The 14,044-nt window shown below is 37.9% G+C and overlaps 1 protein-coding gene across 1 annotated transcript; it reads right to left on the bottom strand.

Annotated features, from left to right (window-relative positions):
- Positions 1 to 1,276: 1,276 nt before the first annotated feature.
- On the bottom strand, positions 1,277 to 13,820 carry LOC133823165 (exocyst complex component EXO84A). The gene is made up of 7 exons (XM_062255775.1): positions 13,356 to 13,820; positions 13,171 to 13,268; positions 11,998 to 13,039; positions 11,110 to 11,628; positions 10,754 to 10,942; positions 10,512 to 10,648; positions 1,277 to 1,605 (listed from the first exon to the last, which is right to left on the bottom strand). The coding sequence occupies exons 1-7, from the start codon at positions 13,518 to 13,520 to the stop codon at positions 1,455 to 1,457; spliced, it is 2,301 nt and encodes a 766-aa protein (XP_062111759.1). The 5' UTR covers positions 13,521 to 13,820; the 3' UTR covers positions 1,277 to 1,454.
- Between the last annotated feature and the right edge of the window lie 224 nt (positions 13,821 to 14,044).

Raw genomic sequence — 14,044 nt, 5'->3', positions numbered from 1 at the left:
ACAATGTATATAAAAAAATGCATAAAAATGTAAAACTAACACAAAATCATGTATATTACTCATCCTAATGCAAAACCTATGATTTATTTGCAAAATAATTAACTAAAAATCAATAAAATAAAATAAAAAAGCTTACCTTAGAGCCCTAAAATCGCCTCTCTGGTTTGTGCATATGCTCTCGGGTTGGTGTGGGGAGGAAGAGGAAGAAGATGGGTATAATAAAAGGGAGGCATCCAACGTCTCCCACTGGGAGATGTTGGATGTGCCCTTAAACACCACCCCAGCCTATTTCCAACGTCTTCCACTATTTTTAATGTCTTCCAATTGTAGCCATTAATATGCACTTTCAATGTCTTACACCATTAGACATTTAAAATCCCTTCTAATTTTTAATGTCTTACACCAATGGTGTAAGACATTGTAGGGAGTCATTGAAAGTAGAATTTGTTGTAGTGACATTATAGCTAAAAGTCTTAATGACTAACGAGTGTGAGAGATGTTTTAGCTTAATGATGTATTATTTATTTTAAAAAATAATATAATGTTCATTAAATGAATGTGATAAATAAAATAAGTGTGAGAAAATATTATTTTTGTCAATTTGTAACATATAAGGGAAGTTGCAAATTTGGTTACTGATTTGTAACTCCCGAGTATCACCACAATCAAAATGTAAATGAAGTTACATATTGTTCATTTGATTTTGATGTTATAGTTAGGGATGTTATTTTGACAGCCAATAAGTGTTTGAATGTTACAAAATTGCATGGGAGAAGATTTGAGACGTTTTGACAGCTTGTAACGAAAGTTGTTACTTGGAATTACAAATCAGTAACGTGACAGTTTCGATTTTGAAGTATCTTTTAATGCTTTGAACATTTTAACTTCTCAAGCAACCCCCAAATTATCCTTTTAATTCCATAAACACACAATTTATTTGGTAACAACCAAAGAGTTGGTGAAATTTGAAAATCAAATGGTGATAAAAAACTCTATAAAAATTGACCAGAAAAAATAAGACTTAATAATTCAAGAAAGCTATTTCCGGATAAATAAACTTTTGAATCTTGTTCAATTCTAGTGATCCTCACTACTCTTTACTTTGGTAGTGCGAGTAAGAGTTTTACTTTCTTCTTCTATATATCTTGTCAACTATTGTCCTATTCATGTGTATTGATTTTGCTTAAAGTTGTAACCTTCTCATGTTGTTCTCTATAAGTTATATTGTAAACTTTGTGCTTAGAGTTGTAATCTTGAGGTTTCTCTATTGTTATAATATTCTTTAACACTTGATTCATAGCGATGGAATATATCAATGGCTTATGAAAACTTATTAACCATACAAAAGTTGATATGGTCTAAGTACTATAATCTAGAAACATAAAATGAAGTCTTCGAAACAAAGTATCTGAGGAGGCAATTAAGACAAAGTTTGAGCTGACCATTCATAGATTTCACTCTAAGTTACTCCCATGAAAATAGATGGAAGATGAAGTAGGGCTGGTTACATCTCGTTCTCCATTGCCAAATAAGTTGGCTTTACCACTTAACATCTTTATTGCTATTTGGGCCACTTCTGCAAACCAGTCATCCTCTGGCAATACGCTGCCACCAACAAAATAATAACAAACAATAATGTTAGTTGTATTGTAAAAAATTGAATATCTAATTTTAATTAGATTGAATTGGACGAGAAAAAATTAATTCTAATTAGATTGAATCACATATTATTACAAATGTTAGTTACATTTAAATTAATTTATCTATTACGAATTAATGAACTCATTATATATTACATAAAAATGAAAAAATATATATCTTTATGATAAGGTGTTAGATTTTTTTGTAAAACACTAACACATTTATTATAAAATATTGAAATCCAATTGGAAAATCACACTGTTCAATTACTATTTGATTGAGATGTTATATATAAATTGGATTAGATTGTATTTTTTTTATTTATTTTAAATATTTGATAATTAGTAGATGTTGAAGAAAATTTAGAATATATAATCCTAAATTTTATATCTCAAAAAAGAAATTCACACAAAATTAGAGAGACACACGAAATTCTATTTTATTTATTTTACACGAGACTATAAGCTCTTATATATATATATGACTTTTGTTTTATTTATTTTATATTCTAGATAATCTTTTAAGCTTTAGGGATATGAGTATTTATAATAACTCATTCATTATATAAGTCATCTATTTTTACCAACATACACATTTTACATCCATTCATTTTATTTACTAAATTAGCCATATACTTAAATTAGATTTTGTTTTAATTTATGAGCTATTATTGATTTTTAACACCCCTCAATGTTAGCTCCCATCTTCTTAGTAGTGGCAAGTTGATAACGAAACTTTTCAACATTGCTAGCAGTTAAACTCTTCGTGAACTAATCAACAACTTGATAATTTGTGTTGATTTGTCTCATTTTAATCTCCTTTTGCAAAACATTTTCTTTGATAAAGTGGTAGTGCACTTCAACATTCTTAGTTATTGCATGAAAGTCCAAATCCTCTGTCAAACAAATTGCTGATTGATTGTCACAGTACAATGGAACTGCATAATCTACCACTTGATGCAACAACAATGGCAGCTCAAGAAAGTACATGGTTGTTGCAACAGCAATGGCAGCTCAAGAAAGTACATGGTTGTTGCAACAACAATGGATGTAGTTTCACATCTCTTGGTTTTGGCATAAAATCTCATGTCTAGTTTTTCTCAAGTGCTCCAATCTCTTCTTTCATTGTAGTCATCCACTAAAAACTTTGTGAGACTTCCTTAAATGTCTCAAGTTCTATGATACTTATTTCTTCAACTATAGTTGCATTGGCATATTTGGGATTCGACCTTCGTGTTCTTGTTGACCTTCGGAGTTGAGATTGCTGAGATGAATCTCGTATTTCACTAAGCCCACCATCTCCTCTTTGTTGGTTCAATACACTATTTTGCCAATGATTCTGAGTCACTGTTTGTTCGACATTACTTCCATTTGAATCTTCTGATTCATCTAAACTTGGTTGAATTTGAGCAATATGCTCCCCCATCTTTTGTTGTAACTTCACTACTACAAAAACATGCTTTTAGGACACTTTTTTAGGGTACTCACCTAGATGCAAGCCCTAAAACAGTTCCTGGACTTCTTAGGGCTCGTGTTGCGATTCCTTAAAGAATTTCTTAAAAACTATGTGTAACCTAAAAGTTTGAGTTTTTTTTAACAAACACCTCCTGGACTTTTTAGGACACCCATTGCGAGTCCTTAAATATTTTTTTAGGACACGTGGTGCAAGCCCTAAAAACTTATGTGTGTCCTAAAAGTTTGAATTTTAAAAAATAAAAAATTCCCTCCAATCCCTCAATTCACTCAATAATATAAAAAAAAACACAAAAATTACTCAAATCACTATCTCTCTCTCCTCGGTTCTCTCTCTCTCTCGAAGCTCCCTCTCTCTCTAGGTTGTCTCTACCAAGGCCAAATGCCTGCCTTGCCGTCGCCGCCCATTGCCACGCACCGCCCCCTGAAACCCCCAACCCCAGGAGCTCAGCCCCTCATGCCCAGCCTAAGGCCCTCAAATGGCTTCTTGAACTTTCAGCGATTTTGGGTTTTCCCAAACTTTTGGACCACGTTTTGGCAACCTCGAGCCACCACGAGATGAACCACCACCATATTCCTTGCATCTTGGGCTTCAAAACCCACTAAAGAATAAGACCCAATGGCCACCGTCGAGTGGTGGCGACGCCACTTACTCCGGTCATTCTTTTAGGGCTCGCAATGTGAGCCCTAAAAGCATTCTGCAGTCCTAAAAAAATCTCATTTTTTAAGGCTCTCAAATAGTGCGAGTCCTAAGAAGCCTTTTTTGTAGTAGTGCTTCTCTTCGAAATCTCTTGTGTCAGGTAACACTTTCTTCTATGAGGACCACCAAGAAGATGCATCATCAAACACCACATTTCTTGAAGTGTAGCATCTATTACTTGCTGTATCACATCATTTCCATCCCTTTCTTTGGCTATCGTATCCCACAAAGATACATCTAATAGCCTTCTTGTCAAACTTGTTCTGTAAATGATCAGAAACGAAAATATATCAAACACAACCAAATACTCAAAAGTAACTAACTGTAGGTTTCATATTCCATAGTTTCTCAAAAGGTGAAACAAATTCTAAACTTTGTTGAGGAAATTTGTTGATCACAACGACTGCATTCCTCATTGCTTCAGCCCAAAATTTTCCTGGTACATTCTTTGCATGTAGCATACTATGACACATTTATGCAAGATGCCTATTCTTCCGTTTAGCTACAACATTTGGTTGTGGTGTATTGTCATAAGTGTATTGATGGCGTATGTTAGATTCTTTCAAGTATTGAGAGAACACTTTTGAACTATATTCTCCCCCATTATCTGTGCGCAAGCAATGAGTCTTCTTCTTTCCCACTTCTCCTTCAACTATCTCTCTTATCTCTTTAAACTTTGAGAATGTGTAAGATTTTTATTACATAAAGAAAATCCACACATATCTTGAGAAGTCATCAATGAAAGTTACCATGTATCGCATACCACTAATCAAAAGTTGCTTAACTGGTCCGAACATATCATAATAAACTAACTCTAATGGTTTTGTTTATTTAAAATTTGATTCAATGTATGGTAGTTGGTGTGCTTTACCATACTGGCACCCTGCACATATCGTGTCTGTCCGCACATCAAGTTGTGGTAGTCCTTACAAAATCAACTTATTCGTCATCACCTTTAGCTTGGAATAGCTAACATGACCTAACCGCATGTGCCATAGATCTGTTGTCTCATTTTTTCTTGTCTTATCCACGTATGCAGACTCTGCTGACAACATGTAGACTGACTCCACTCGTCAGCCCTCCATTGCTGGTTTTTCTGAGATTTTGATGTCACAATACACCTTCACATCTTGAGGGTCGAACATAACATAATGGCCTAATGATGTTAATTGAGCTACAGATAACAAATTTTTCTTCATTCATGGGACATAATCAACATCTTGAAGTGGCACCTTGTTATAGTTATAACAAGGCGTAACTGTATTCTTACCGATATGGGCTATCGGTAATCTTGAGTTATTAGTTGTCACAACCACACGACCTCCTTTATACTCAGATAAATTTTGCAACATCTATTTATCTCCCGTCATATGATTTAAGCAGCATGAATCTACAATCCAACCAGTCTTGTAGTTAATCTTTTCTGATGTTGTTGCCACGAGAGCTAACTCTTCTTCCTTCATAGTGAAAAGTGCTTCCGCATCCCAACCATCTTCGCTGTCCTTAGAAGTAGAAGTAACATTATTACTTTCAACATGATTTTTCTTCAACCAACAATCCTTTGCCATGTGGCCAATTTTCTTGCAGTTGTAGCACTTACCATCAAACTTTTTAATATTATTGCGATTCTTTGAAGCTCCTGATCGATGAGAATCTTCCTTTCCTTGGTGATGCTTGTTTTCACCATCATTTATAGATCAACCATTATTTTGCCGCTTACCGTTGCTTTTGTTGGTGTAGAGGGCTTCCTCTTCACTCTTCAACAAGACCCCTCCCATTTGCTTGGTCATAGCTTCTTAACTAGCAAGCAACTTTTCAAACTCAACAAGTGATGGTTGTGTCAGCCATCCTTGTATAGCGGCAACAAATGCTCGGTATTTAGGTTTTAAACCATGGATAATTAATCTCTTTATCCTGGCATCCCCAGTAGACGCTGTTGGATCTAAAATATAAATTTCACGGCATATTGTTTTCACCTTGTGAAAATATTGGGCAATTGTCATGTCACGTTGGGCCATCAATATCAACTCGTTTTTGAGAATTTCTAGCCGTGTATCACTCTTATTTGAAAAGAGTGTAACAAAAGTGTCTCATGCTTCCTTTAGTATTTTAGCATAACGATTGTGCTCCAACAATTCTTCTTCAACTGTGGTCTTTAAAGCAAACATTGTTTTGCCTGTTTTAATTTTCCACTTTTGCAAGATGCCATTGACATCTTCTGCAGCCGGTTGTGTAACTTCACTACACCGAAAACCTCCCAAAGGTCCTGACCTTGTAGGTAAGATTCCATATCTGTTACCCATGTGGTGTAGTTTGTATTGTTAAGCTTCTTGATTCCTCCAACTACTTGAATATCAGTCATTATGTCGACAAGAGTTCACTAAATGGAACAAGCTTGTTCTAACAAATCATACACGGTGGCTCTGATAACAATTGTTGAAGAAAATTTAGAATATATAATCCTAAATTTTATATCTCAAAGAAGAAATTCACACAAAATTGGAGACACAACACAAAACTCTATTTAATTAAGAATATTATAATAAAACTCTCAATCACAAGACTACAAACTTTTATTTATATATGAGATATTTGTGGCGAGAGTATCCAAATTATTACGTTTTTATCACTTAAGTACCCAAGTTATGTTTTTTGCCAGTGAAAGTATTTTCCGTCCATATTTTGTTGCAGTTGTTTATTTTGACGCCAAGTCCACCACATGTCAAATTTTCTTATAACATGGGTACTTTTGCCACAAATATATTATAACTTGGGTACTTTTATCGCACATATATATTAAATTAGGTACTTTCACCACAAATGTTCATTTAATTTGGTACTTTTACCAACATGTCACAAACACATTTAACAGTTGGAACTGACGGCTGCAACAAAATATGGACAGAATGTACTTTTGCGGCAAAAAAATAACTTGGGTACTTAAGTGCTACAACGTAATAATTTGGGTACTTTTACCGCAAATATCCCTTTATATATATAAGACTATTGTCTTGTTTATTTTACATTCTGGATGATCTTTTAAGCTTAAGAGATATGAGTATTTATAATAAGGGATATTTGCGGCATAAGTACCCAATGATTGGGGTTTGTAACCGACATATACCCAATCTTTTATTTAGCGGGGAAAGTACCCAAAGTTAGTAAAACAATTGTAACGACCCAAAATCACTAATATGGCTTAAGGGCCCTGATTAGTGTGCCATGAGGGCATAATTGACTTATGAGTGAATTTATTGATTCAATGCATGTTTGTATGATTATTTGAAGGTAAATGTGATTAAATAATATATCTGTGGGAACAACATTATTATGTGGGTAGATTTGCAGTGAGCGACTTGAGGCGATCCTATGGAGCTAGATAGCGGGAAAAGTCACAACGGGGTTTAGTATTTGACGTTGGATAAGTCAGGGGTATTTTAGGTATCGGGTAGTTATTTAGACTATTGGGTTATGGAAATAAATATATGGAGATATTTGAGGATAGAAAGCTTAGGCGGGAGTATTGGGGAAAATTACCGTTTTGCCCTCGGGGACGTTTCCGGTACCCCGAGCCTCGGGATTGACTTAACTGATTAGGATTAGACTAAGTTAATGAAAACAGGGGAACAAAACACAAATCGACTCATACTATCTCTCTCTCTCTCTCTCTCTCCTCTTCTCTTCTCTTTTCTCTCCCAAGAAACCACAGAAAAACTTAAGAGAAATCAGCTGGAATTTAGTGATTTGGGCTGGAAACTTGTAGGATAAATCCAGTGCTCAGCTAAGGCAATTCAACCAGGATCAAGGTAAGAATTGAGTTTGTTTTTGGGAGTTAAAATTCTGAGTTGTGGCTAAATATTGAGGTGTTTATGGTTTTAATGTTTAAGGATTGAATTAAGCTGAGAAGCTTGGATTCTAGCTCAGGAATCTGTTCAGGAAGTGGTTCAGCAGAAGAGGTAAGATTCAATTCGTAATTTAGAGGTTTAAATTCTAGTTTTGCATGACTGGTTTTGGTGTTTAGAGTTGCTGGGTTTCAGAGAATCAAAATGGGGTTTTTGTAGGTTTTTGGGCTGAATTTCTGTTGGGATATGTTGTTAGAGTCATGATAAAAGTGTTGTGATTAATGGGTTTTGAATTAGGAAGCTTTGGGATGGTTTTGGATGGGGTTTAGATGCTAGAAATGGTGAATTTTCTGGACACGAAGGGAAGGGCCGCGACTCTGTTCTAGAGCGCTGCGGCCCTAGGATGCAAAGGAGTCAGGGAGGCTCGGCCAGAGGGAAGCGCCGCAACATCCAAGGGCAGGGCCGCGGCGCGTGTCTGCTCTTTGGGATGGGGGCTTGGCTCTATTTTAGAGGCGGGCCACGGCTAGGCTTCAAGGGCCGCAGCCCTTGGGTGCATTTTTGAACATTTGGGGATTTTAGGCTCGGGAGTCTAGCCTAGGGTGCTCGGGATCGATTTCCCCACCGTGCTTGGTGGAATTCGATGTCCCGGAAGCTAGTATTGTACCTGGAGACCTTTACTCGAATATTAATGGAACCCAATACCTTGGTTGTGACTAGGTGTTAAAGCTAGGGCTCGAGAACGGATTGTGCTTGAGGAGCGTCGCTCGTAGTCAGTGGATGCAGACACTAAAGGTAAGAAAACTACACCCGGTGGTGTATTTGTAATGGGACTAAGGGCTCCCTGATATGTTTATTTGAAAGGATGGTATTAAGCCATGTAAACAGTGAACCAACGATCTAAGAGTGCCAAGGGTTACACTAGCGCACAGGGCGCGGCTTGGCCACTGGTAGCCGAGGACAGCTTATTATGCACTAAGCTTGGTTTAAGCGGGCCGGAGTTAGTGGGGTAAACAGAGGGTGCGGCCTAAGTTGTCGGCCCTGACTATTATGTGACATGATTATTATGAGACCTGAATGTTATTTGAAATTAGTTGCATCTTTGATTATGAGTGTGTGTTAAATGGCTAATGTGGATTATTTAATAATTGGTCTTGCTTAAGGATTTGACTTTCGGTATTTGTTTTTTGTGTTGCATATTATGTTTTCTTGCTGGGCCTTGGCTCACGGGTGCTATGTGGTGCAGGTAAAGGCAAGGGCAAGCTTGATCAGCCCTGACTCGGAGAGCTCTGTGAGCCAAATGTACATGACCAGCTGCTCAGCCGCCACAGTTGGGGTTTAGGCAAGGACGCGACAACCAGAAATGTCTATTTTGCCTTAGTATGGCTGATGGTTGTCTGTATTTTGGGAATTCTATAAGCCAACTTTTAAAATTTGTTTCTTTTTGGGATCCCATGTGTAAAACTGTTTAATTATATAAAATGAAACTTTTATGACCAAAACCTTTTTAACCCTAGCTCAAACATGTTTAGTGACACGTTTTTAAATTAATGACTTGGTTAGCAAGTCTTGCACCATTATAAGTATACAGTGTATCGGTCTTGGCTATCCAGGGCGTTACAACTTGGTATAAGAGCCAGGTTGAACAGATTCTCCTATTGTGACAATAGGCTCCATCAGGGAGCGCTGCCCCTATTGTACCACCTGCAGTGGTACCAGCTGTTTAGTCTGGGGAGGTTGGGAACAGGTGGGAGCCGTTATATGAGCGGTTCAGGAAGCAGCAACCTCCAATCTTTGAGGGGGGACCTGATCCACTTAAGGTCGAGCAATGGCTGACTATGATTACTACTATCCTGGATTTCATGAGGATAGAGGGGCATGATACGATGGCCTGTGCCACGTATATGTTGAGAGAAGATGCCCGCATCTGGTGGGAAGTGGCATCGCAGACCAGGGATGTTACCGCTTTGAGTTGGGAAGGCTTCAAAGACTTGTTCAGTCAGAAATACTACAATGTTGCCCTCAGGGAAGCAAAAGTTAATGAGTTCGTGAGTTTGGTGCAGGGCAATATGACTGTTACTGAATATGCCCTAAAATTTGACAGGCTTGCAAAGTTTGCACCAAATCTTGTGCCTACTAATGCTGCTAGGCAAGATTGATTCATCAGGGGGCTTAATGCTATGATAGCCTAGGATGTTAGGATTACAACGGTACATGAAGGAACAACTTATTCCTAGGCCATTGATAAGGCTCTTACCGCTGAGGAAGCGGAGAACAAGATTTGGAGGGAAAGTGCGATGAGGCGCGAGGGTCAAAGAGTGTTGCCTCCTTACTCAGGGACAGGTAGGGCGGAGGCCCCAGTGATTTCAAGAGGAAGACTCCTGACACTTCGACCGCTGCTAGTCCTGATAGGAGGGGTCGGGGTTGACAGGGTGGCTGTCAGGGTGGCGGCGAGGCATGGCGGACTTATCCGGAGTGCCTGAGGTGTAGAAGACGCCATCTGGGCGAGTGTCGGGCCAAGGCTTGTTTTGTGTGCGGAACAGTGGGGCATCTCAAGAAAGAGTGCCCAACAGTGAAGAAAGGTAAAGCAGGAAAGGTGGATAGCTTGACTCCAGCTCAAGTCATTATTATAACCCATTCATTGTATAAGCCATCCATTTTTACCACCATACACATTTTACATCCACACATTTTATTTACTAAAATAGGCATATACTTAAATTATATTTTGTTTTAATTTATGAGATAATATTGATTCTTAACACTAGATTGGAATTTGACTAGCACCTAGTAAAGTTGTGGTCATGCAAAATTATATTGCCTGGTCATGAAATGATCGTACTTTCCATATGGTCGTACCTTTGTGGATCTATTCCAGTAGCATAAACTGCTTGCATCGCTCTACCAATAATGTCTTTTATAACCTGATGTAGATTCCTAGAGAGATAACGGCCTTGGGAACAAAAAAGCATCACAAACTCCATATCCAAATAGAACTGCAAAACGTATCGAACACATACCAATAAATTAGGACACATATTTCAGCATTGTGATAGTGAATTTGATACTAATGATAAAGCATATCATTATTAAATTCTTACCTGTTGAAGGCCAAGAGGACCTAATGGCTGTGGTCCTGACTCTATTTCCTCCCAGAAGTTTTGATCATTTGAGAGCCACAGGATCAAAGTCTCTGAAAGTCTTATTAACAGAACAGTTGCAAATCTTTCCCTTCCCACAAACATATCCGATGCAATGCTGGCAATCCGTGTTAGTCTCACAAAAAGTTCCTGAGAATAAAAATGTTAAATCAAAGTTCATATACACAATATATGTTCAAGGTTTCAATGTCCAATGTATAATGAATTATTTCCCTTGTTAAGTTTTGAGTTATTACAGAGACAGACATCATATAATTAATATAAGAGAAACTTGTTATTTAGACTTAAAAAAGAACCTGAAAAATTGGAGAAGGAAACCACTCTGGCTCATCTGCATATGAGTCCATATTTGTGTACATTTGTGCACAAAGATGAGTATCTCCGTCTTCAGTGAAGATGAGATCAAGGGCATGTTGGCGACAGAAGCTGTCTCGAAGGCGGTCAACCGCGCGCTGCAGCCGCTTTTTCATTTCCCTTTGTTCCGGGACACGGTTTTGCCTATCTGAAGGAGCTTTCCTTGGAGTCTCCGATGATCTATTGGTCTGCTGCTGCAAAGGCATAAGTTTTAAAGCAGCTCGAGGGAGTATCTCGTCTGCCAACACTGAGGCATTTGCCAGCAAAGCTATCTGTTGGGCTTCAGTTTCAGCAAGTTTCACAATTTTGTTCCCGAAACCTTCCAAGTTGTCATTCTCTATTGAACCAGGCAATGCATTTATCAGCAAGTTGACATAGGAATTGAACACTTGTAGCATTCCCTCTAACGTTAGATTATCCATTTGCAAACTCTCAAGTGGCCCGGCATCCTCAATAAAGTCCTAAACAACCATACATAGAACACAAATGCACAATTAGTGGTCTTTTCGCATGTTTGGGTTCGAAGTCTGCTTCAAACAATAGACAAGCTTGTCATTAGTCCTTATGTGTTGCCTAAAAAATCAACTTTTTAATGTAAAATCCTGTTGGGAAAAATGATTTCATAAATGATGGCATTGGCACATAAATTAATCACCTTGGCATCCATTTTTAGTAGCTAGAAATTTTGTAGTTTTTAGGAAAATTAAAAACAATAATTAATTAACAATACTGGACTGGCAATTAGAATTTCTTAATGAAGGGAAGGGTTCCAACTAATAAATTAGAATATAATCCAAATTTGCAGATAAAAGAAAAAAAGACGCAATCACCTGAACCATTGAACTGAACTTGTGAGCACTACTGGAGAGCTTTGGCTGAAAAGCATTTGGCCCACCAACAGACATGGCGGAGCCTACTGGACGAGTTCCTGCCAGGTAAACAAGAGACCAATCATCTGCAGCAGCTAGCGCTGCACTGCTCTGCTCAATCTTCTTCAAGCTAGCGCTGAATGTCTGTTCAATAAAGGGTCTAAAGAGCCTTAACAAGACAGAAGAAAGCGCCAGTCCACGAGCTTCCAACAATGAACAATAGCCTAAACATACTTGAACACACTCTGCAGCCACTCGTAGACTCCCTGATGCAGCTGAAGACACCAAAACATGCCTCTTTAGATGAAGAGCCAAAGCTTCAGTCTGTTTTACACCCCAAGTGACAAGCTCAGACGTGTATGCTGGTTCCTCTCCAAAAGCCAACATAGAGTCATTCACAGCTTGAGCAATGGTTGAGAAGACAAGCTGTGAAACAGCCGTAGCATAAACTCCTCCACACAAGTTGCTCGGTGAGCGAAAGCTCTGAACACTAGATTGGAGCCTCTGTTGATGAGAATTAAGCAGCAACGTGTGAGCACGAGGACCATCTCCTAGTTTTTTCAAGGCTAAAACAGCCAAACGCAGTTCAACACCGTGAATCGAACTTAGGCTCATGGTTTCGGCTAGTTGCTCAGCCAGTTTCTGCCTTTGTTCACTTACAGCAGCTTGCAATGACAATAATGAAGATGTGTTCAGGGCTTGTCTTTGGTTGGCTTCTTCCACAATCTTTTCTCCTTCGTCCAAGGCGGCCAAAGCTTCATCCACTCTTTTCTCAGCCAAGAGAACCTCAAGAGTGTCAAGAAACTCCACAAGCCAATTCTTCATCTTGGAATGTTGTATGTTTTCCTCGGACGTATCTTCTAGAGCTGAATCTTCTTGATCGCTTGATAGTGAATCAAGACGAACTCCTTCAGCCAAACTATGAACAAAAGCTGCCTGACTTGATAGGAGATTTCTCATGGAAAGAAGCTGCCCCTCAAGATCAGATATCTCCTTTGATGTACTAAAAAATATCATCAAAACAAGACACTCATATATATACATACATACATACATATCTGTGTATAAGATAGAACATCTTGTATAAAAATATGACTCGTAAAATTTTCCACTTCTTAAGATTTATTTTCTCACCGAATGAAGGCGCCATAGTTAGCATAAACACTTTTACGCATTTCCTCGGCAGAAGCTTTCTTCAGATCGACCAGGTTCGAGCACAAGTGCCTAATCTCCTATATTTGATGAAAAACAACGATCCTTATACATTACAGTCTCGCGAACAAGAAGAAGTGTATATAAATATGGTTATGAGAAGAGACCTTTTCGTTCATGGTGTAACATTTAGAGGTAATGTAGGCGTCAGGATCGAAATGAGAAGTCTTGAAGGCCTTAAGCCTATCGCTCAGACTTAAATGTGCATCCAGCTCTGAGGAGTCTCCAAGGGAAGATCCTCTTGATATAGATGAGAACGTAGACGAGTCCATGCCTTAATCTTCTTATTCTTTTTCTCCCTGCAACTCTAGGATCACGCAGAATTTTTAACTAAACTATGGGCATGGCTCTCTCTTGTTCTCGTCGATGTATGCGTATATATATATATATATATATATGGAGATTATCTTAAAAGGAAAAAAGCTTTATAAGATGATCAAATTCTGCGGTTATGATTTCAGATTTTTGCTTTCTTGTTCCTAACAATTATTATTCCACTTTAAGTGGTTATATTTTCTTGGGATCCAAAAATTTGGGAGTTTCTTTGAGTATCAAATATATGCTAAACATTTTGTTATGTTCTATTGAATTTGGCTTTGTCAAACTCGTTATGAATTTGTGGATCGGATTGAGTGAGCTAAGTCAATCAAAATCCACGATAAACAAGGGAAAAGGGAAAAACTCTAAATTACGGACTCTCAATTATTATTTAACTAGAAAATATAATAAACTCCGCACAATCATTTTGTAATGTTTTATAAAAATTAACTTTTAAATCTTCCTTTTTGTCAAAATG

This window comes from Humulus lupulus, chromosome 3 (genome assembly GCF_963169125.1).
Source record: "Humulus lupulus chromosome 3, drHumLupu1.1, whole genome shotgun sequence".
NCBI classification, from domain to species: domain Eukaryota; kingdom Viridiplantae; phylum Streptophyta; class Magnoliopsida; order Rosales; family Cannabaceae; genus Humulus; species Humulus lupulus.
The sequence above is the reverse complement of the archived record's forward strand: the minus strand, read 5'-3'. Positions and strand labels throughout refer to the sequence as shown.